Source organism: Lagenorhynchus albirostris, chromosome 16 (assembly GCF_949774975.1).
Source record: "Lagenorhynchus albirostris chromosome 16, mLagAlb1.1, whole genome shotgun sequence".
NCBI lineage: Eukaryota > Metazoa > Chordata > Mammalia > Artiodactyla > Delphinidae > Lagenorhynchus > Lagenorhynchus albirostris.
In genome coordinates this window covers 49431460-49453852 of record NC_083110.1, presented here as the reverse complement: position 1 = coordinate 49453852, position 22393 = coordinate 49431460, and the positions used below count along the sequence as shown (strand labels likewise).

At 36.8% G+C, this 22393-nt stretch overlaps 1 protein-coding gene across 7 annotated transcripts in view; it reads right to left on the bottom strand.

The window, feature by feature from the left end:
- PCGF5 (polycomb group ring finger 5) overlaps positions 1-22393 on the bottom strand; it is a 117227-nt gene that overhangs the window by 7674 nt on the left and 87160 nt on the right. For 5 of the 7 annotated variants that reach the window (XM_060125842.1, XM_060125839.1, XM_060125843.1 and 2 more), the window contains exons 7-9: positions 14793-14891; positions 12053-12142; positions 4513-4572 (exon numbers count right to left, since the gene is read on the bottom strand). In XM_060125842.1, coding sequence (XP_059981825.1) covers positions 4513-4572; positions 12053-12142; positions 14793-14891 — 249 coding nt within the window. Of the gene's footprint in view, positions 1-4512; positions 4573-6049; positions 6287-12052; positions 12143-14792; positions 14892-22393 lie in introns of those variants that run through there. The other 2 variants (XM_060125846.1, XM_060125845.1) reach the window with 2 other exon arrangements.

Below are 22393 nucleotides of genomic sequence, written 5' to 3'. Positions count from 1 at the left end.
AACTGGAAATGGTTAAGGTATACGTTAAGTCCTATTTGTGTTTCAGTTTGCCTTCTGAAGTAAAATGGCACTGCACGCACTGTAATGAAATGTGGCCTATCACTCCTCTTAGTGTTATGGGACTACACTGAGTGGAGACTGCCAGTCCTCGGTCTCATCATTTACTAAAAGAATCCATACTTCCAAAGTATATATTATTTCAAATGTGATAATTTTAGAAAATGATAGAAATTGGCTGGTTGATATACTATTTTTCTTAAAAAATAAATTATTTACCATAAAAGTAACTTGGTTTTAGATTTAGAAAATATAGAAAACCACCAAGAAAAAAAGGAGAATCATTTAAATCCCACACCCAAAGATAACCACCACAGTCATTTTAATGTACATCCATCTAGTCTTTTTGTCTACATTATTTTTCTTTTTAAAGCTGGAATCACGCTACACATATTGTTTGGTAAATAATTTTGTCCATAAAAGAATTCTGTCCATTAAAAAAATTCCATAAACTTATTTCTACAGTATTTAATATGGTCATACATGATCATTTTTAAAGGCTACATATGATACCTTTATAGAAATGTACAATAAATTATCAACAAATCTTTTACTGCATATTTTATTTCTTTTCTTTTTTTTTTGCTATTATAAATTTATTGTGACCCAATGATCTATTCCCCACTCCCCACCCTATCTCCCCTGCACCCTTAGGGTTGGTTCCTAGAAGTAGAACTGCTGATTCAGACAGCATAAGCATTTTAAAAGGCTTTTTGGTAAATGCTATCACACTGGACTTTAAGAAAGTTGTTCTATTTTTACATTTCTGAAAGAAATATGAGTGCTCATTCTTCAGGAGCCTCATCAATAATGAGTACTATTCCTCTCCTCTCTCTTAATTTGGAAATTTAATACGCATATAATAGTATTTTATTTCTTCTTCCATTTTGACTTCTAAATAAGTTAACTACCTTTATACTAGGCAGTTGTGTTTCCTTCTTTTGTGACTTGTCTTATCATGTCTTTTGTTGATTTTTCTACGGACAGGTGAACTCTGTCCTACAGATTTGTATGGATTCTTTATGTATTAGGGCAGCAAATCCTTCTGTCATATATTGCAAATATTCCTTATTTATGGTATTTTTGCCATGTACTTTTCAGTATTAGTAGTCAACTTGGTTTGTTTTCTTTCCTTTTACAAGTACAATGAGAAAGGCCATCCTCACTCTGAGGTTAGTTAGCTATATTCTCTTCCTGATCTTTGATGGTATCATTTTTAATGTGTACCATTTTAGCCATGAAAAACACCTATAATGGGAGGTATGGAATGAATCCCCCCACCCCATCACCACCACCAAAAGTCTCAGGACAATTAACTGAAAACAAACCCTACCAGATCATATCCCACCCCAACATCTATGCTCCAAGTTCCCCGATACCCGGTCAACTACTGTCTCTGCTCCAGGCCCTTGGCCGCCTTGCAGCCCTCAAACCACCAGACACGACCACATCTCTGGATCTTTGCACTGTGTGCCATCGGCCTAGAGGGCCCTACCCCAGATAGACACATAGCTCTTACTCTCACTTCTTTTTGGTCAAAAATCCCCAACTCAAAGAGGTCTTCCCTTGGCTATCTTATCTAAAATATTCTATTTATCTACTTTAATTTTTCTTCTAACACTATACATTTTACTCATTTATCTTTCATCTGTTATCATTAGAGTATAGGCTCCATGAAGGAAATGAATTTTTTTCATTTTTACTTCTGTGTTCCCAGGGCCTAGAAGATTGCCCAGTGCATAATTAAGGGCTCAATAGATATTTGTTAATCTTTTTACCCTCCACTAATTTGAAATACTCTTGATAGATTCATGTTCCTGAGCTATTCTTTTTATTTATGTGTCTATGTTTAAGATAGTACCAGATTTTAATTACTTCGGCTTTAAAATACATTTCAGTAGGTGGCCATGAATGTGCCCCGTGATCACTCATTTAAAAATGGGACTGACCAGAGGCACCAAGTTATATTTCCTGATGAACTTTAGAATGACTGACTTTGTCAAGTTAAACAAGAATCTGGTAAAAATGTGTTTGAAACTATATTAAACTTCATAATTTAATTATGGGAAGAACTGACATCACTATAATATTTAATGTACTAAATTTCTTGTGCACAAAGTGGGATTGTGGTTACATATGAGAAGGTCTTTGATCTTAGGAAACATATGCTGAAGTATTTAGAGGTCAACTGTCATGATACGTGCAATTTAATTTCAAGCGGCTCTGTAAAGAAACAACAGATATATTTATAAAGAGATTAACAAGATAAGGAGAAGAGGAAGAAAGGGAAAGGGGGGCAAAAACTGTAGCAAAATGTTAATTGGTAAATCTAAGTAAAAGTAAATGATACTCCTTTGTATTACATCAACATTGTTGTTGTTTTGAAATTTTTCAAAATAAGAAGCTTGCAGGAAAAATTAGGACTTAACATTCAAATTTTATCAAATGCCTTTTCAGCATCTACTAGTATTTATTTGACTTAGTGTTTTTAGGATATAATATATATATATAATTTCCCTCTCCCCAGCATGAAGCCATTCTTGCATTTCTGATAAAAATACTACTTGGTCTTGGTTTATTATTCTTCTAGCATATTATTTTAGTATATTTAGTATGTTTTTATCATCTTTGTTTTTATGTTCAAAATAAGATTTGATACTCGTTTTCTAATTGCAGGTTCTCTGTCAGTTTTTGCTTTCACGATTATGTTATCTTTGTAAAATGAATTTGGAAAAATTCCATCTTTTTCAATGACTTAAACCAATTTAGAATGAGAATGATCTATTCCTTGAAAATATGAGGGAACGTGACCATTAAAAGTAGTTTTATATTTAGGTATCTGTAATTTAATTTTTTTTATGTCTTCCATAATTTAGTGATTTACATTTTCTTCTTGGGTGAATGTTGGTCCACTATTATTTTCCTAGAAAACTATTTCATGAAATTTTCACAAAATTAAAAAATTTAATAGCATAAAGCTAAACATATAATAATACTTTCTTATAATAGTGATAATCTTTTCCTTGAAATTTTCTAGGTGATTTTTGGCTAAAGATGTTCTGACAGGACTATACTCTATAATGAAGTGTTGAAGTTAGAAAAGGAGGTGTGTGGGGATTTTTGAAAATCTGGTCTTATTCTAGTTCTCTAAAACTTTAGATCAGAGTTTAAGAGTATCTTTATTTCTCAGGAAATAAACAGACATCAGTGCCAAGAGTAAAAGCAAAAAGCCATGTATGTATGAGTTATAACTAAAGGCAGGAGCATCACTACAATTCATCTCGAAATCAGCCGTGAAGCTAAAGTCAGTGAAACATCTACGCATATCTCACCAGCTCAGTTAAATTATTTACTCACCCCTCACCCTCAACTGCATAATATAAGGAGAAGTATGATTTTTTTTCTCTAAATGATTTTCTATTGGCCTTTATAGTTGCTAAATGTGCTTACTCCATTACTAAAAACAACAGGACTTAAAAAGTGTGTATTAAGAAACACACATTTTAATGACAGTGTGGGGATTTCCACAATCACAGCACTGACAATGAGACTGAGGGAAATTGTAGATAAAATGCTAATTTAACATTTTCGATTTGAAGTGGTTCTTCTAATACTTAACATATAATTATTTGTCCCAACCCTAAAATTGCAACATCAGAGCTAAGTCTGCTAGTTAAGTTTGTTATATAATTACAATTCTCCTTTCTTGGCTCCAAGGAAATAATTATGAAGACTACTTTAATTTCTGGGATAAAAGAACAATGGAGATTTTTAAGAAATGCCATGGTTAATCCATGGATTAAGGTTGATCATAGATCATCTCTACACTCAACGGTAATCCTTGCTATTCTACGCTTAGTCTCTTCTGTTTTCCAAATTTTTAAAATGTACTTATATTAGATAAACTGTTCTCAGGTATGTTCACGTTTGCTCAGTGCATTACTAAATCAGTTCACTATCATTTCTGCGCTAGAAGAGGTAACTCAAATACAGTCCTTAGGACAGGGCCTAGTAAGCGAGCTCACAACTGCATTGAGCTGTTGCTGTTATTTAGCTTCACCTAATCTGGCATTTTATCTTTCACTTGTGGGTGAATGATTAATTAAAAACACACACACACAAAGAAGTGTTAAGTATAGAGCAGAGATCCAATATGGAGCAGAGATTTCTCATGGGCTGAAAGCGGTAATTATTAACAATTCCTGATGCATAAATAATGGCCTGAACATTTATAACTTCATTTTTAGTTTGGCAAAATTAAAAAGATAATTCAAGAGAACTAAAATAATGGGAAACTTTGGGGATGTAAGTTGAAAAGATGAAGTTTTGTAGCTCAAGTAAGTCTTAGTTTTGCAAAGTTACATGTCTTAGGAACTTGAGTTTGGGGTGAAAGCAGTCACCTTTGTGGCAGGCAGGCATCAGAGGGTCATATGTACAGTCGTGAGTGCCTCTTACCTGATACAAAGGGCCATCCTGAGGGCAGACTTGCGAAGCTGAGCAGTTCAGACACCGAAACTGCGGAGGAGATGAACTCATCAGATAAGAGGCATCCACAACTGGATACATATTTAAAATATTTTAACGTCAAACATGAGTCAACATGATTAAGTAAACACTTTCCAAAATATGGTAGTTGTTTTTGGAAAAAGTCTTTAATAACTTAGTGACTGGTAAATTTTAGCTTGAAATTATGTCTCTAGGTAAGAGTTTTGTTAATATTCTGCAAATATTTACCAAAACGGTGACCTGTCCTTTCCATCTCCTCTTCAAATACTAAATTCCTGAGAAAACCCTCGCCTTCTCAATCCAGGAGGGGCACCCTCTTTCTTCCAACTTTTCCTGTGAGCAATCTCTGCTAGACCTCTTCAACCACCCTGAGAGGGAACACTGAGGATCTCAGAGCTCTGAGAGGGGCAGGGCACTTGCCTCAGCCTGTAAGTGATCCATGTTCTGTTTTAGATTAGGTTCTTTATATTCCTCCGATTAGACTCTTGGTCTCCGTAACTATTTTAATAGCATTAGATTGTGAGCTCTCTGAGTCTGAATCTTATTCATATTTGCAATCTTACGAGCTAAGGCACAGAACTGGCACACGGCAGCCACTCAAATGTTTTATGAGTAAATCAATGAATTAACGTATTTTTAAACCAGTGAGTAGATTCATTTCTAAATCTACCATCTTTTAACGGTTAACCATTCATATTAAAAAATCATTCCCAAATCTTGATTTTTCAATATTATCCTGAACCCTTATTAAGCATAAACATTGAACTGTAATGGAATTATGAAACATAACACACTTTAAAATTATGCATATATGAATTCAACATCGTGTGCTTCTTCAAAACAGAAAAAAAAAGATTAAAAATATGGGGCCTCCCTGGTGGCGCAGTGATTGAGAGTCTGCCTCCGATGCAGGGGACACGGGTTCGTACCCTGGTCTGGGAAGATCCCACATGCCGCGGAGCGGCTGGGCCCGTGAGCCATGGCCGCTGAGCCTGCGCGTCCGGAGCCTGTGCTCCGCAGCGGGAGAGGCCACAGCAGTGAGAGGCCCGCGTACCGCAAAAAAAAAAAAAAAAAAAAAGCAAAAAAAGTGAGATACAAATTAACCAGGATAAATCTAACATCCCAGAGCAGGTTTTTAAAATATACTTTGGAAGAATATTTAAATAAGCAATTATTAAAACAAATATACTGGTAGCTTTAAAAATAAAATTTTAGATATTTTCCATTTCCTGAAAGACTTTAGCAATTTTTTCCCTAGAAGTTAGTCCTTGAATTTCTGTACTGGGCTCATCAACATGCTGTAAGACACACCCAGCACTGCTATCGTTGACAACCTTCCTCCTTCTCTCCGAAGACTCCCCACACTGCGGCCTACCAGACTGCCTAACTATGCAAGTCCCAAATAGCATTTAACAAGTAAAGAGGGTAGAAAGAGGCAAATTTCACTGTTTGTTTTGTTTTTGTTTTGTTTCCTATTAATCTCTGGTATCAGTCAAGGTAGATGTTTGCTTTTCCTAAAATTGCTTGGTAATGCAAAGAAAGCAAAGCAAGGCAAACGTGGTGCAGTAACTTTAGGCAGGGACTGGCGGGGGGGGGGGGGGTTGTTGGAAGAGATAAAACCAACCAGGATTATCTGGGAAAAGGGGGAATCCTGAGAGTAGGTACTCAACCTACCCAAGGAAAGGTAAGCAGGAAGAACATGAGTTCATGGTGAAAGCTGAGGCTGAAGAGACAGAGATATTAACAGTTAGTTTGCAGACATGAGACTAAGTGTAGGAGGAGAGAATTATAATAATAATGAAAGCAAACATACATAAGCTATTAATAAAATAACATTTATTATGTCCGGCACTCTGCTAAGTACTTTATTATATAATTTCATTAATTCTTACTAAAATTTTTCAAGATAGGTATTATTACCCCAATTTTAAGGACCAAAAAACAGGCAAAACTATGCAGCGTGATACAACAGGGAGGAAATAGCTGCAAAATACATAATAAAAGATGAATATCCAGAATACATAAAGAGCTCCTAGGAGCCGGTAAGAAAAAGATAAAGTTCACAATGGAAAAAAGGGGCAATGGATATGGAAAGAAACTTCACACAAGAAATACAAAATTGAAAATATGAAGTGTTGGTGAGGGTATCCGAAAATGGGCACTCATACATTACTGGTATGACTATAAACGGCTAAAAACTTTTTAGAGGACAATTTATCAGTACCTATCAAAATTTAAAACATGCATACTCTGCTGTAAATCCACATCTGGAATTTAGCCAATAAATATGCTTCCACATATGCAAAAAGATATATACACTGGAATACAGCATTGTTTGTAATGACAAGATATTTGAAAAAAAATCTAAACGAGTCAAATCAAACGAGCATATTAATCAAATTATGCTACAGCCACACAAGTGGAATACTATCAACTTGTTACAAATAATTATTTTAAAATTTACTGATTCTCCACAAGACATATTAACAAATGAGAAAAAGAAGCTGCAAAACAGTAGGTATGATCCCATTTATGTTTCAAAAAATGTGATGAACACTGCATGGATATTATAAACAGAATCCATGTGATTAGACAGGCGATTAAGTCCCTTCCAAACTGAGGTCTAATTCTTCAATTCTACACCTCAATTTATGGATGTGGAAACTACAGGGCAGGTCAGTGGTCATGGATCATGTCCCCTAAAATCATCTTACTCAAAGGGTGGCCCCAAACATCAGGTGCACAGACAACGCCTGGGAGCTTGTCAGAAATGCAGAATTTCTGTCCTCGCCCCAGAACTCCTGAATCAGAATCTGTATTTTACCAAGACTCCCCAGGTGTTTTGTGATTTGCATTAAAGTTTGCGAAGCAATGGTTTAAAAAAAGGTACATTTTCTCCCACTAATAAGCAAAAGATGAACACCAATCTTGAGGTGCAAATACTGTTATGAACTGAAAAATTTCTGGGACTTAGCTAAGTTTGACTGGATATTTGATTCCTAAAGATAAAAGTTTCAAAAATTGCATCACAATGCGCTTCCCTGGTGGCGCAGTGGCTGAGAGTCCGCCTGCCGATGCAGGGGACACGGGTTTGTGCCCCGATCCGGTCCGGGAAGATCCCACATGCCGCGGAGCGGCTGGGCCCGTGAGCCATGGCCGCTGAGCCTGCGCGTCCGGAGCCTGTGCTCCGCAACGGGAGAGGCCACAGCAGTGAGAGGCCCGCATACTGCAAAAAAAAAAAAAAAAAAAAAAGCATCACAATGAAGACAAGGATCTAGAAAGAGCACAGAGGACAGAAAGCAGGCTGAGCCTGAAGTGAAACCGTCCCAGGATAAAGGGGAGGAGTGGCCCAGATGCTGTGTGGCACAGGCAGAAATGTCCTGCTCCTGAGGAGTGGAGGCAAAACTGACTCCCCGAGGTTCCCCCCAGGAGTCTAGCAAGAGGACAAGGCCAAGAGGTGATCTGAATACGGGGGATCCTGCCTGAGGCAAAAGACCCAGAAAGGCAGAGGTGGCATCCAACATGAAGAGGGAAGAAAACCACAGGCTCTACTCAGAGGCACAGAGAAGAGTCCAGAACTTCAGAGGGCACCCCACAGCAGCAAACAGGATAAAAGACTGCAAATGCCAGCCAAGTCAGTCAAGAAATTTAATACAATGCCAATCACAATCCCATTCTCAAGCTCACCTAAACAATAAAGGGGGAAAACTAGCCAACACAATTAAAAAAAAAAAAATGAGCTTTTTCCTAACAGATGCTGATAGACATCATAAAGTAACCTAGAAGGCCCAACTATTTTCCTTTTAAGTTAGTTTGGACTTTATTTAAATATATCCCAAAGAAAATGGACAATTGAGGAGTTTTAGATAGGGGTGTTATGTGATCAGATTTTTATAAAAGCTATAATGTGAAATGCTGGTGTAGGATTAAGCCCTACTCAGAAGAACAAAACAAGGTCCAGGAACATAGATATACACATCTGCATGTGTACACATATGTCTAGATACATATGCACAGATAACGGTGACATCTCAAAACAATGAGGCAAAGTATGACTTACTCAATAAGCTATTTCTGGCAAAAAATTCTTAGAATAAGTTTTAGAGTCTTAGCCTTGTTGTAGGGGTGTGTGTGTGTGTGTGTAAATGAACAAATCCCAGGTAGATTAAAATGTTTAATATAAAAAAGTACCAGAAGTAAGTGAAAGAACCATAAGGCGGTCATTAGTTTAGGAAATATGCCGACCCCAGCCCAAGACAGAGCCAGTTAGCAATGCCAGTAGAGACAGTAACGAAAGCTTTTCAGACAATCTGGCATCTTGCTGGCAATGAAGGGTACAGATGGGAAAGGATGTGACTGCAATAAATATGCTGGAAGGGGCTTAATCAAGAAAGAATTGTTTTATTGTTAGTTTGTCCATTCATTCCAACTGTCAGAATTCTTCAATTATAATAACTCATAATTAACTGGAACATGAGCAAAAATTTAAAATTTAACAGAAAACAAATGGGAAACAGACTGAAATAAACAAAATGACCTTTAAGCTATATTTTGCCTAACTACTACCTTATAAAAGACAAAACTTGCATTCAATTTACTCTTCAAACAAATACTTACTGAGTATCTGTACTAGGTACTGCTTTAGGTGCTGGAGCCTGAGCAGTGAACAAATAATCATCCCTGCCCTCAGGCTACATTTTAGTTGGGGACAAACAATAAACATACAGAAGAGGTACAGTGACGGTATGAAATACTGTGGAGAATGGCAAGGCCTGACAAGGGGTTAAGACGGTATGAAATACTGTGGAGAATGGCAAGGCCTGACAAGGGGTTAAGACGGTATGAAATACTGTGGAGAATGGCAAGGCCTGACAAGGGGTCAAGAGTGCCAGAGCAGGAGAGGGGTTGCACTATTAGCGGAAGTCAGAGGCCTCACTGAGGAGGGGACGTAGAGCAAAATTCTCTGGGTGAAGGGGGTAAAGGGAACAAGTTAGGTGGATATTTGGGGAGGCAAGGGCAAGCCCGGCATGTTAGAGGAAACAAACACAGAGGCCAGTGAAGCGAGAGGGAGGGAGCAAAGGGTAAGAGCAAAGATGTCTTTGGGGAAAACTGTGTGGGGTCCACCATCTATAGGTCCCTGGAAGGACTTTGGCTTTTATCTAAATGCCATTAGATGGTACAGGATAATTTAGAGCACAGAAGCCACATGTTCTAACTTGCGTTAAGAGGGTCACTCTGGCTGCTGTGTTGGGTGAAGATGGGAGGGGGCACAGGTGGCAGCAAGAGTAGAAGCATGGGATAGGGAGGGTGGGAGGGAGACGCAAGAGGGAGAAGATATGGGGATATATGTATAGGTATAACTGATTCACTTTGTTATACAGCAGAAACTAACACACCACTGTAAAGCAATTATGCTCCAATAAAGATGTAAAAAAAACCTAAAAGACACAGCTGTGAGAAACTCAAGACGTTAAAAAAAAAAAAAGAGTAGAAGCATGGAGCCCAGTTAAGAGACTTTTATAGAAATTCTGGAGAAGAGTGACAGTGGCTTGGACCAGAGTGACAGAAGAGGAGGTGATAAGATGTAACTGGATTCTCATTACTGTATTTTGACGGTAGAGGTCAAAGAATTTGCTAAGGATGGATGAAACTAATCAGGACTGACTTTAGGGATTTGGGTCTGAGAAACTGGAAAAATGGAACTATTAATCTTGGAACTGATGAGAATGTGAAGGCTGAGGGAGAAACAGGTTTAGAGGAGGAGAACACACAAAAAACAGGGCTGTCATGCCAAAAAAATGAAATGGGCTATTTCTTTACTGTTGTACTAAGTATAAAATGTGGCATTTTTTTCTATTTATTGGTTGTTTTCACCCGAATAAAAATAAGGTACTAAACCATTTTTCTGAACTAATTTTTATTAAAATATGCCTTAACCAGGGAATTTAAACTATTCGGAAATGTGTAATCAGAAGCGTAGTGAAGACTGGTTTCTCTTTATTAATAACAATTTCTATGAATTAGCTCTTCCATGCTATGACATTAAAATAACTGGCAGTGTGGGAGACCTTTGGGAAGGGATCTGGTGAAGGACAAGTGAGTATCAGTAGATGTCTTGCAGTGGATGATGAGTTACAGCTCTTCAACCTTAAGGCAAACCTATTCATAATGATGATATCAAGCACTAACACATACTGAAGTGTCCAGTGAACTATCAAAGAAAGCTAAAATTATACCAATATTGTGGTATTACTATTATGTGTAATATCACAATATTTAGGCCCCAGCAGGGCCAGGCAAGAGAACTGACTACCTCTGTAATCTGCACTTGGTACCCAAAACATTCTGGTTAGATGGATTAAATGAGAGTGATGTATGTAGAACCATTAAAAAATATATAAAATGTCATAGGCAAGTAGTAATTTACCAAATACAAAGACAATTAGAATTTAAAAAAAAGGAGCCCTAGAGAGGTTTCATGAGTTCCTCAAGGCACACAACCGGTTGGTGGCTGGGACTAGAACATAACTTATTCCTCCTGGTCACGAGAACTCAGCCTCACAAGGAAGGCGTCATCCAAGTGGGATGTGAATGGAAAAAAATTCTGAATTAAGAAGTTACGTGCTTCATTTATTATTGTATCATACCAAGACAGTTCTTCTGAAAAAGAAAAAAAAGTTCCATAGATGTTTACATTCAACATAAGTATGTTCTTGAGCCACTGTAATTGGGTGAGGCTGCATTTCTTAATTTTGTGTTTTTTATAATTACTACTGTATTCCTTACTGCTACATACCAGCCTTACAGTCCCTAGACCCTCAAATTTCCCTAATATCAATGTTACATGTAACTCAGATAAAATACACTTGAACCTTCTAACTAACCTAATCAAAGATATAGTTCAAAATACAAACTCCTTTTGGGTTTTTAAAAAAATTTTCTTAGTTTCCTCCTTTTAATCATCTCTCCCATATTGCCTGGGGCCTAAGGCACGGCAATCTAATTCTGGCATCAGAAACCACTGCAAACTCACTTACCCTTCGGTCCGATTTTATACTTTCAATGTAAAGTTGGTACCTGAAAAAAAGATTATCTAGATTCTACCCTATCTGTTTCCTCTACCACAAACAAAAAATATCTTAACCATTAAACACACTAGTCAGGGCAGAACTTAGAAGTTCCCATAATTTACTGGGGTTTAAAAAAATGGAAGTACTATCTCCTCCGTCTCTAGGTTATCTGAGTTCTGAACATATTCAAACTGATGCTTTAAACTTACCTTAAATATAACAAAACCACATCTAACACAGATCTCGGCCTTGTACTTGGGACCAACTATCATGGAGTAGCTGAGAAACAATAAGAGGAACCAGTTTCTTCTTTCCCAAGCTAGTTTTTTTTTTTTTTAAAGTGTCTAAGTAACTGTTAAATTTGAATAACATAATGGTAAAGAACTAAATATACACGTAGGTATATAAAAGCAATTTACGTTTTCGCCTCTTAGTCGCCATCTTGTCATGTAGATGAACTCCATAGTATGATCCTTCCCCATAATTTCACCATTGCACAGCACATCCAACTTTAAAAAGAATAGTTACAGATCCATTAACATAAATAATTCTCAATTCATAAGTGTTTTACATTTTTTTCCCCAAATTTCAAAAAAGATTCAAATACTTATATCAAAATAGAAGTAGTGTCCATTATTTGAGAAGAACACTGGATCTTTCTATTAAAAGCACGGCCTCATCTCATAGGTATTAACAATTCAGATATAATTAACATGAATCACTGGCTGTCTTGTCCCACATACCTCTATCTCAGGTTCATCACCTAATTTTGAAACGCAATGTGAACCTTCTTAGTCTATGTCTCTGTGCAGCCTTTGAGATTGAGACATATTTCTGTGATTTCTTACTGAATGAGAAGAAGTTGTGGAAACCTTACAATTCCTCATGGCACATGTGGCTTATGAATTCATCTCTCATTTGAAGGAGCTGCTTTCCTCCTCTGCATTAGTTTATATTTGCAGCGGGTAAATGAATGCATATGGATACATGATTTTTGGGGGCTTCAAGGCATTCAAGCTGACAGAACAATTAGGACCAGGCCACAGGTCTGCATCTCCCAGGGCTCTCCACCTCTCTGCTCTGCTTAGCTGGTAACCTGCATAATATTTACCAGGCCGTCTTCCCACCTTGTATGGAACTTCAAAAAAGGGTCATACTTATCAGTGCTCACTTTTGCTCTAGAGCTGCAGCCACCAAACAACCCCTGCTGCCCCCAGTCCTTAGCAAGGCCACAGGAGCTGTGGCTGTGATTTACGAATTCAACAAAGCATCATTAAACAAGCATTTATTATAGATCCCTATAAATAAAACATTTCGGTTTTCTAGAGATTAAAAGCAAACTGATAGGATTTAAAGTATGGAAAGGAGGAAGAATGGCTTTTAAATAATTCTTGTCTGGCTAGACAGAGACTGGAGTTTTGAACTTTAAGTCTAAAATGAGTATAGTTCCAATTGTACTAGATAAATTATTAGCTAAATTATATTGATTTTTGGATGATTTATGGTGACTTAAATGGACCTCAGAATGTTTTTCAGACACCATTTTGTTTTTAAAAGAACAAAGTAGATAGTTTCATTTTCTTTATCTTGCCTGTAAAATAAATTCATAAGCAAAGAGGTAAAGGGACTTACTTAGGATGCAATTCCCAACTAGGTACGCAGCTTCCATTATTGTCATTTGAAAACCAAACCATACTGCCCCAGTTACCAGTCCTGTTACAGATGCTTCAGCTGTTAGGAATGTCATTAAATCATCCCCTTACTTGTGGGGCAGCAAAATAAGGGGGGAACAGTAAATATTACTAAAAATCATAGGGGAAGTTCTTTGCATTGGGATAGATGAGGAGATGTCAGTGAATTCAGTTTCTCCCCCTCCCATCCTTTCTATAGAGAAGTCTACAGAGAAATGTATGTAGTAAGTGCCAACGGTAAGACTGTATGAGAGCAACAGTTCTCTCGGCTCTAACAACTTCCTGAAAACTAGAAAATAACTCAATGAGTCACACTTGAAAGTAAGGAAATAAAACTGCAAGTGGTATTTTGCAAGAAGAGAATAAAGAACAAAACCAAATTATAAAAACAATTTCATTTTCTATTTCACTGTGTTTATATCTATAAATCTTTTTTTTTCCTTTTACTTTTATCAAGTACATATGGCTTTAATATTCACAATTTTTTTCCTAATGTAAAAGTTACTATCTCTGGAAATTTTTTTATAGGACCAAACACATAAGAATTAATTCTTAATCCATAGATTAATTAGTCATCTGCAAGACATTTTAAAATAAGGTCAGGTTCAGAGGTTTCCTCAAAATACAGACCTAATACTTGTCAATACCTATGTTCAAATCCTGTTTAATTTCTACTATGACTGTTCATATGAATACTATTGTACATAAGCCTGAAAAACTATTTTTCCTTTGATGTCTCTGTTTATACTGTAAGCTAGCCTCGATCTTTAGTTGTTTTAGATGCGACTAGAGGAACTCAAAGGGGAGGAAGAGGAAATTGACACAAGTCGCAAGACTGCCGTTTGGGCAGGTGAGAAATGGTAGCCACATCTCCTTGTAAGGGATAGCCAGAGGTATAGGGTCATAAACATTCTCTAACATGGCACACATTACAAGCTGTACTGTGATCAACATCAGGGCAACTGACTTCTCTAAGAAACTAGTAGACTACATGTATGCAGATGCAGTATGTTGGTTTTCCTTAGGTCTAAGCAAATACCATTTTTGCATGTTACAGAACTAAATGAACATTACAAAATCCCTTTGATAAAAAGACAATGCTTTACATTCTGAAAAAGAAGTCTATAAAGAATTCATTAAAATGGATTGAAAGGTCTCAGATTGAAAGAAAAAGACATACCATAAAGCATGCTGGCATTAAAAAAAAAAAGTATCCATTTAGCTGGGATATTTATTTCAAGAATACTTAATGTTATTTAAATATATCCTCTAATTATAAAACGTTAGGTTTATTAGTATCATGTTTTAGTCAGGACGTTAAATTCAAAAACACAGATTACAGAAATAGAATATTACATTCCAAAAATTTTTAACATGAAAGTAACCAAAGTTTCCACAAAATTAATTTATTAGAATTTTACTTCAGATTAGAATTATCAAAATGATCAAGATTAGATTATTAACTTACCTCATAAGAACTTGGAAGTTTTAGTTTTAAACTTAGAAATTTTTTAATCGTTCCCACAGTTACACGTGTAGAACACCGAATGAATTTCTTCATTAAACCCTAAAGGAAATAAAGATTACTAATGAAAATATTTTACCTCGCTTTTAATAACACTACAGGTGTCATTTCCACTATCATTTTGAGTATTTTCAAGATGTATTCTGAAAACGTTTCAATTTAGAGCTCTTTAGTACTTGTGAGTAAAAATGTTCCTAATTCTTGGGTACTTAGATGATATTCTTCAAGAATATCATGTACCATCATTGTGTACTAGGAAAATCCTTGCAAACATGCAGTCTGCATTCCTCTAAACCTTTTGGTAAAGAATACATCATGAGTTTAATTGAAAATAAAGTCACAAAAAGCATATAAAATATTCTGTCACTTTTGAAAGAATTAGGCACATTAAAAAAACCGTCAAACATAAAATTTTTTTTTTTTTTTTAAAGCAGTGATTTCAAATGGGGCTCTGAGGAGACTTCGGGTTCAACAGAGAGAAGCCAGTTAGGCCACAAGATCCCCACCAACTAGAAGTCGTGTAGTATGAACTCTTGGTTGGGGAGAAATATGCCCAGTCAGTGTCTGATGGGCTGTGGCAGTACTTTACTGGAAAAACAATGTTGTACATGCCTTGATTTTTTGCATTTCGTTAGCAGTACTAATTCATTCATTAAGGCTGAACATCACTAAAATATAGGAACCAATCTAGAATGGACACCCAAAATGAGTCAAAATGAGGTTGCAGACATGACAAACATGAACCAATTTGTGAAACAAAACTATATTCCCAAACCTTAAAAGTTATCAATACTAAACCAAAAACAAAACCCAGCAATTGAATTTTTTTTTTTTTTTTTTTTTTTTTTTTTTGCGATATGCGGGCCTCTCACTGCTGTGGCCTCTCCCGCTGCGGAGCACAGGCTCCGGACGTGCAGGCTCAGCGGCCATGGCTCACGGGACCAGCCACTCCGCGGCATGTTGGATCTTCCTGGACCGGCGCACAAACCCGTGTCCCCTGCGTCGGCCGGCGGACTCCCAACCACTGCGCCACCAGGGAAGCCCCCAATTGAATTTTTTGGAGGTATAAAGTGTTACTTCTACTTATGTTTAGGAAATTAGGTCAACAATTTGGAGATGTTCTTTAATTCACTAAGTCAAAAAGTAGAACTATCCAGTCAAAATATATTCCTAGCAAAATATATTTCCCAGCCAAGACCAACAGAAACTAACCTACAAATGACACCTGATCACAATTCAGATGGTAAAGTATCCATTAAAAGAAAACAAGTTAAAAGTCACATCTAAAGCAAGACGTATTCTACCCATTTCAAATGGGAAGACTGACATTCTAGTCAGCATGAAAACAAAGTGATAGATACACACATAGACATTCTCTGTTATCTGCTCACATCATCTCAACCTCATCAAGGTTTCCTATCTGTTTTCTTGCTCTAAACAGCTTATAAATAATTGTTAGCATGTTTCATGGGTCCCAGTTAAGTCAGAGAATAATGTGAGGGTACTGGAAGACCCTTTAAGTGTATTCTTATCTGCGAGGAAGTCTAACGTTGAAAGAACCTGCAGAAATGACCTGGCGTCATTAGTTATAACCTTCTCAAAATTATTAGTAAGTATAGAGATGTCAGAAGAGCAAAGATTTAAAAAAGTAGGCAAAAGCTTATTTCTGGAATTTATAACCCAATAAGGTTTGACATCGATCGCTAACAAAATTCCATCTTGGATTATTTAATATTTGATTTGTAAGTATGTTGGAAATAAAAATATAACAATTATGCATTCTCTCTCTATAAAAATATAACTACACCAAATTAACCTTGTTGTTTCCTAGCTAGGTGCACTTGGGAACTGCTGTATAGCTCTCTGAAAAGTAGTTGACATATTTTAAGAGGGGCAATGACAATTAAGGGCGATCAGTACACGATGATAAGGCAGGTGGGGAGAACCTTAAAGAGATGACCCTAAGAGCAGTGCTTCTTCCCTAACCATTTCATTTCATGACACACATAGGAAATGGAAACATTCGTACTACACACAGCGGGGTTAAAAGGGAGACCCCTGGGGCAGTGGATGCGTAGCCCAGACCCTGCTCTGCTGCCCTGAGGGGATCAACATTCCAGCACACCTGTATATTTGAAGAAGTAATATATGGAAAAGATTTGGTTTGTGTTTCGAAGAATGTTAACTTCCCCTTTCATGGAACAATCCCCTTGCCTTTTAACCGGTCCCTTCTGACTCAGGCCAGAAGAGGAACAGTTCCAAAAAGGCTCCTTTCTGCTTCTAAGGTGGTTACCCTAGAGGCTTTTTTTTACTCTTTATCCCTTTGTTTTTAGAAGAGTTATAAAGACTAGATCTGAAGTCAGATAGTGGTCCATGTCACAAGTTAGATGGGCTTCCAGTTCTAGGACACACTTCAACAAATTCTAGTTCTTGTGATAATGATTATTGGATTTTTTGTTTGTTTTTAAGCCCAAACACCTTACAATGTTTCTTCTCTCGTCTTCAGAATGATATGGTCAGTATCTCCACCAGCTAACCCAATTGTCGAGCTTGACTTTTTTTGACTTCTAAAAAAATTGAAATATAATTCAAACACTACAGAAGTCACCATTTAAAGCATACAATTCAGTAGTTTTTAGTATATTCGTGAGGCTGTGCAACCACTACCACTATTTGGTTCTGGGACATTTTCATCACCCCCAAAGAAACTCCACACCCACTAGCAGTCACTACTCATTCTTCCCTGTCCCCAGACCCTGACAACTGCTAATCTAACCTTCTGTGTGTATGGAACTGCCTATTCTGGACATCTCATATAAATGGAATCATACAATATGTGTTTGGCTTCTTTCACTTAGCATAATGTTTTCAAGGTTCATTCATGTTGTACAGGTTGTAACATGTATCAGTATTTAATTCCAGTTTATAGCTGACTACTATTGCAATGGGTAGATTTATCACATTTTATCCATTCATAAGTTGATGGACATCTGGGCTGTTTTCACTGTTTGGCTATTACAAATAATGTTCTTATGCACATTCATGTACAAGATTTTGTGTGAACATGTGTTTTCAATTCTCTTGAGCATGTATTCAGGAGTGGAAATGTTGGGTCATATGGTAACTCTGTTAAACTTTTTGAGGAACTGCCAAACTTTTTCACAGCAGCTGCAGCACTTCACCTTCCCATCAGTAATGTATAAGGGTTCCAATTACTCCACATTCTACCCATTCCTTTTTTAAAAATTATAGCCATCCTAGTGGATGTGAAGTGGTACCTCATGGTGATTTTTATTTACATAGCCCTAATGACTAATGATGTGTAGGATCTTTTAATGTGCTTATTGGCTATCAGACGTTTCTCCAGGGAAAATATACAATTCAAATCCCTTGCCCACTTAAAAAAAAAAAAAGATTAGCTTTTTGTTGTTGACTTGTAAAAGCAGTTTATACATTCTGGATACAAAGGCTTATCATACATGTGATTTGCAAATACTTTCTCCCATTCTGCAGGTTGTCTTTTCACTTTCTTGACAGTGTTCTTTGATGTACAAAAGTTTTTAATTTTGATAGTCTAATTTATCTTTCTTTTGATGCTTGTCCTGATGGTGTCACCTCTAAGAATCCACTGCAACATCCAAGGTCATGAAAACTTATCCCTATGTTTTCTTCTAAGAGTTTTATAGTTTCAGCTGTTACATTTAGGTACCTGATCCGTTGTGAATTAATTTTTGTACATAGCATGAGGTAGGGATCCGAGTTCATTTTTTACATATGGATATTCAGTTCTTTTAGCATCACTGGTTGAAAGATTATTCTTTCTCCTCGAATTAACTTTGCCCCGTATCGAAAATAAACTCATCATAGATATATGGATTTATTTCTGAATCTCAATTGTTTCACTCATTTATGTCTGCGCTTATGCCAGTTATCACACTGTCTTGATTACTAGAGCTTTGAAGCAGGTTTTGAAATTGTCCTTCCATGTTTTTGTTCTTTAGAGTGTTTTTGACTATTCCAGGTCCCATAAAAAGCAGTTAGAATTTTGGTTAGAATTTTCATTGAATATGAAGAGCAATTTGGGTAGGACTGCCATGTTAGCAATATTAAGTAAGTCTTCTAATTCAGAAACATGGGATGCCCTCCCATCTATTGAGGCCTTCTTAAATTCTTTTGCTGTATTGTAGTTTTCAGTACACAGATCTTACACCTTTTTTGGTTAAACATATTCCTCCTAAGTATTTTATTCTTTCTGATGCTACTGTAAAATGAAATCACTTTTTTAACTTTCATTTTTGGATTGTACATTCCCCATTTACTCCTAGTTCTTGTATCCTGTAACCTTGCTAAGCTTGTTTTCTCGCTAACATACTTTTTCTGTGGACTCCTAAGGATTTTCTATATACAAGACCATACCATGTGCAAACAGAAACAGTTTTACTTCTTTTCTAGTCTGGATGATTTTAGTTTTGTTTTCTTGTCTAATTACTCCAGCTAGAAACTCTAGCACAATATTGAATAGAAGTGGTGAAAGCAGACATCCTTGTCTTATTCCTGATCGAAGGGGGAAAGCTTTCAACATTAACTATGATGATAGCTGTGGGTTTTTTGTAGATACCTTTTTCAGGTTGAGGCAGTTCCCTTCTAGTCATAATCTGTTGAGTGTTTTTACCAAGAAAGAGTACTGGATTTTGTCAAATGCTTTCTCTTCATCTACTGAGATGATTATGTAGTTTTCACACCTTTATTCTAGTAATATGGTATATCACCATTGAACCAACCTTGATCATGATGTACAATCCTTTTTCACATGTTACTGGATTCAGTTGGCTAGTATTTTGTTGATTTTTGCATCTGTATTCATGAAGAGAACTGGTCATAATTTTCCGTTCTTCTAAAGTTTTTTTTGCAATTTTAATTGTGGTAAAAAACACAGAACACAAAACTTACCGTCTTAACTGTTTTTAAGTGTATACTTCAGCAGTGTTGTGTATATTGACACTGTTGTGAAACAGATTTTCAGAATTTTTTCACTGGGACAAACTGAAAACCTTACACTAACAACTCTTTTTCCCCCCCTCCTCCCAGCCCCGGTAACCACCATAATACTGTTTTTATGTATTTGAATAGATACCTCAAGTGGAATCACATAGTATCTGTCTTTTTGTGATTGGCTTATTTCACTTAGCATAATGTCCTCAAGTTCATCCATGTTGTAGGACATGACAGGATTTCCTTCCTTTTAAAGGCTGAATGATTAAAGGCTGTATCCACTGTATACACCACATTTTGTTATCTGTTGATGGATATGTGGAATGCTTCCACCTCCTTGGCTATTGTGAACAGTGCATCTATGAACATGGGTGTCCAGACTCTGCTTTCAATTACTTTTGCATAGATACCCAGAAATGAGATTGCTGGATCATAAGGTAATTCTGTTTAGGTTTTGAAGGAATCGCCACATTGTTTTCCATAGGGGTTGCACAATTTACAATTTCACCAGTAGTGCACAAAGGTTCCCATGTCTCTATGTCCTTACTGACCCTTGCTATTTTTTCTGTTTTGTTTTTGATAGTAGCTATCCTAAAGGGTGATATATTATTGTGGTTTTGTTTTTCATTTCTCTGATAATCAGTGATGTTGATTGAGCATCTTTTCATATGCCTGTTGGCCATTTGTATATCACCTTTAGAGAAATGTCTATTTAACCCCTTTGCCCAATTCTTAATTGGATTATTTATTTTTGTTGTTGAGTTTCAGAGTTCTTTATATATTCTGCATACTAACCCCTAAAGTTATGCAAATGCTGGAGAGGGTGTGGAAAAAGGGAACCCTCTTGCACTGTTGGGGGGAATGTAAATTGATACAGCCACTGTGGAGAACATTATGGAGGCTCCTTAAAAAACTAAAAATAGAATTACCATATGACCCAGCAATCCCACTACTGGGCATACACCCAGAGAAAACCATGATTCAAAAAGACACATGCACCCCAATGTTCACTGCAGCACTATTTACAATAGCCAGGTCATGGAAGCAACCTAAATGCCCATCGACAGACGAACAGATAAAGAAGATGTGGTACATACACACAATGGAATATTACTCAGCCATAAAAAGGAATGAAATTGGGTCATCTGTAGAGACGTGGAGGGACCTAGAGAGTGTCATACAGAGTGAAGTAACTCAGAAAGAGAAAAACAAATACTGTATGTTAACACATATATGTGGAATCTAGAAAAATGGTACAGATGAACCGGTTTGTAAGGCAGAAATAGAGACACAGATGTAGAGAACAAACATATGGACACCAAGGGGGGAAAGCGGCGGGGGGGTTGTTGTTGTTGTTGGGTTGAATTGGGAGACTCGGATTGACATGTATACACTAATATGTATAAACTAGATAACTACTAAGAAACTGCTGTATAAAAAAAAAAATTCAAAAAAAAAGGAAGTCTAAAGCAAACAAAAAAAACCCTAAAGTTATGATTTGCAAATATTTTCTCCCATTTTGTAGGTTGCCTTTTCACCACTCTTTTTTTTTTTTTTTGGCGGTATGCGGGCCTGTCACTGTTGTGGCCTCTCCCGTTGCGGAGCACAGGCTCCGGACGCGCAGGCTCAGCAGCCATGGCTCACAGGCCTAGCCGCTCCGCAGCATGTGGGATCTTCCCGGACCGGGGCACGAACCCGTGTCCCCTGCATCGGCAGGCGGACTCTCAACCACTGCGCCACCAAGGAAGCCCTTCACTCTCTTGATTGTGTCTTTTGATGCACAGAAGTTGTGATGTCTTTGGTTTTGGTATCAGGGTAATAATTGGCCTACAGAATGAGTTGGGAAGTATTCCTCTTCTATCTTTTGGAAGAGTTTATGAAAGACTGGTGTTAATTCTTACTTAAACATTTGGGATTTGCTTTGCGGGAACATTTTTCTTTTAAATTACTTATTTCATCTCTTTGCTTGTTATAGGTCTTCAGATTTTAATATTTCTTCTTGAGTCAGTTTTGGTAGTTTGTGTTTTTCTAGGAATTTTCCATTTCATCTAGGTTATCTAATTTGTTGGCATACTATTTTTCATAGCATTCCCTTGTAATCCTTTCTATTTCTGTAAGGTTGCTAGTAACATCCCTTCTTTCATTCCTGATTTTAGTAAGTTGAGTCCTCTTTTTTTGTCCAGTAAAAGATTTGCTGATTTTCATCTTCTCAAAGAACAAATATTTGGTTTCATTAACTTTCTTTGCTGCTTTTCTATTCTCTTTCATTTTTCCCCAATCAAATCTTTTTATTAATTGCTTTCTTCTACTTCCTTTTAGTTTTTCCTTTTTCTAGTTTCTTAAGATAGAAGACTAGGTTATTAATCTGAGATCTTCCTTCTGTTTTAATGTAGGTGTTTCATAAGTATAAATTTCCCTCTAAACACTGCTTTCGCCACATCCCATTAGTTTTGGCATGTTGTGCTTTCATTTTCATTCATCTCAAAGGATTTTCTAATTTCCCTTGTGATTTCTTCTTTCACACATTGTTAATTTAGGACTCTGTTGCTTAA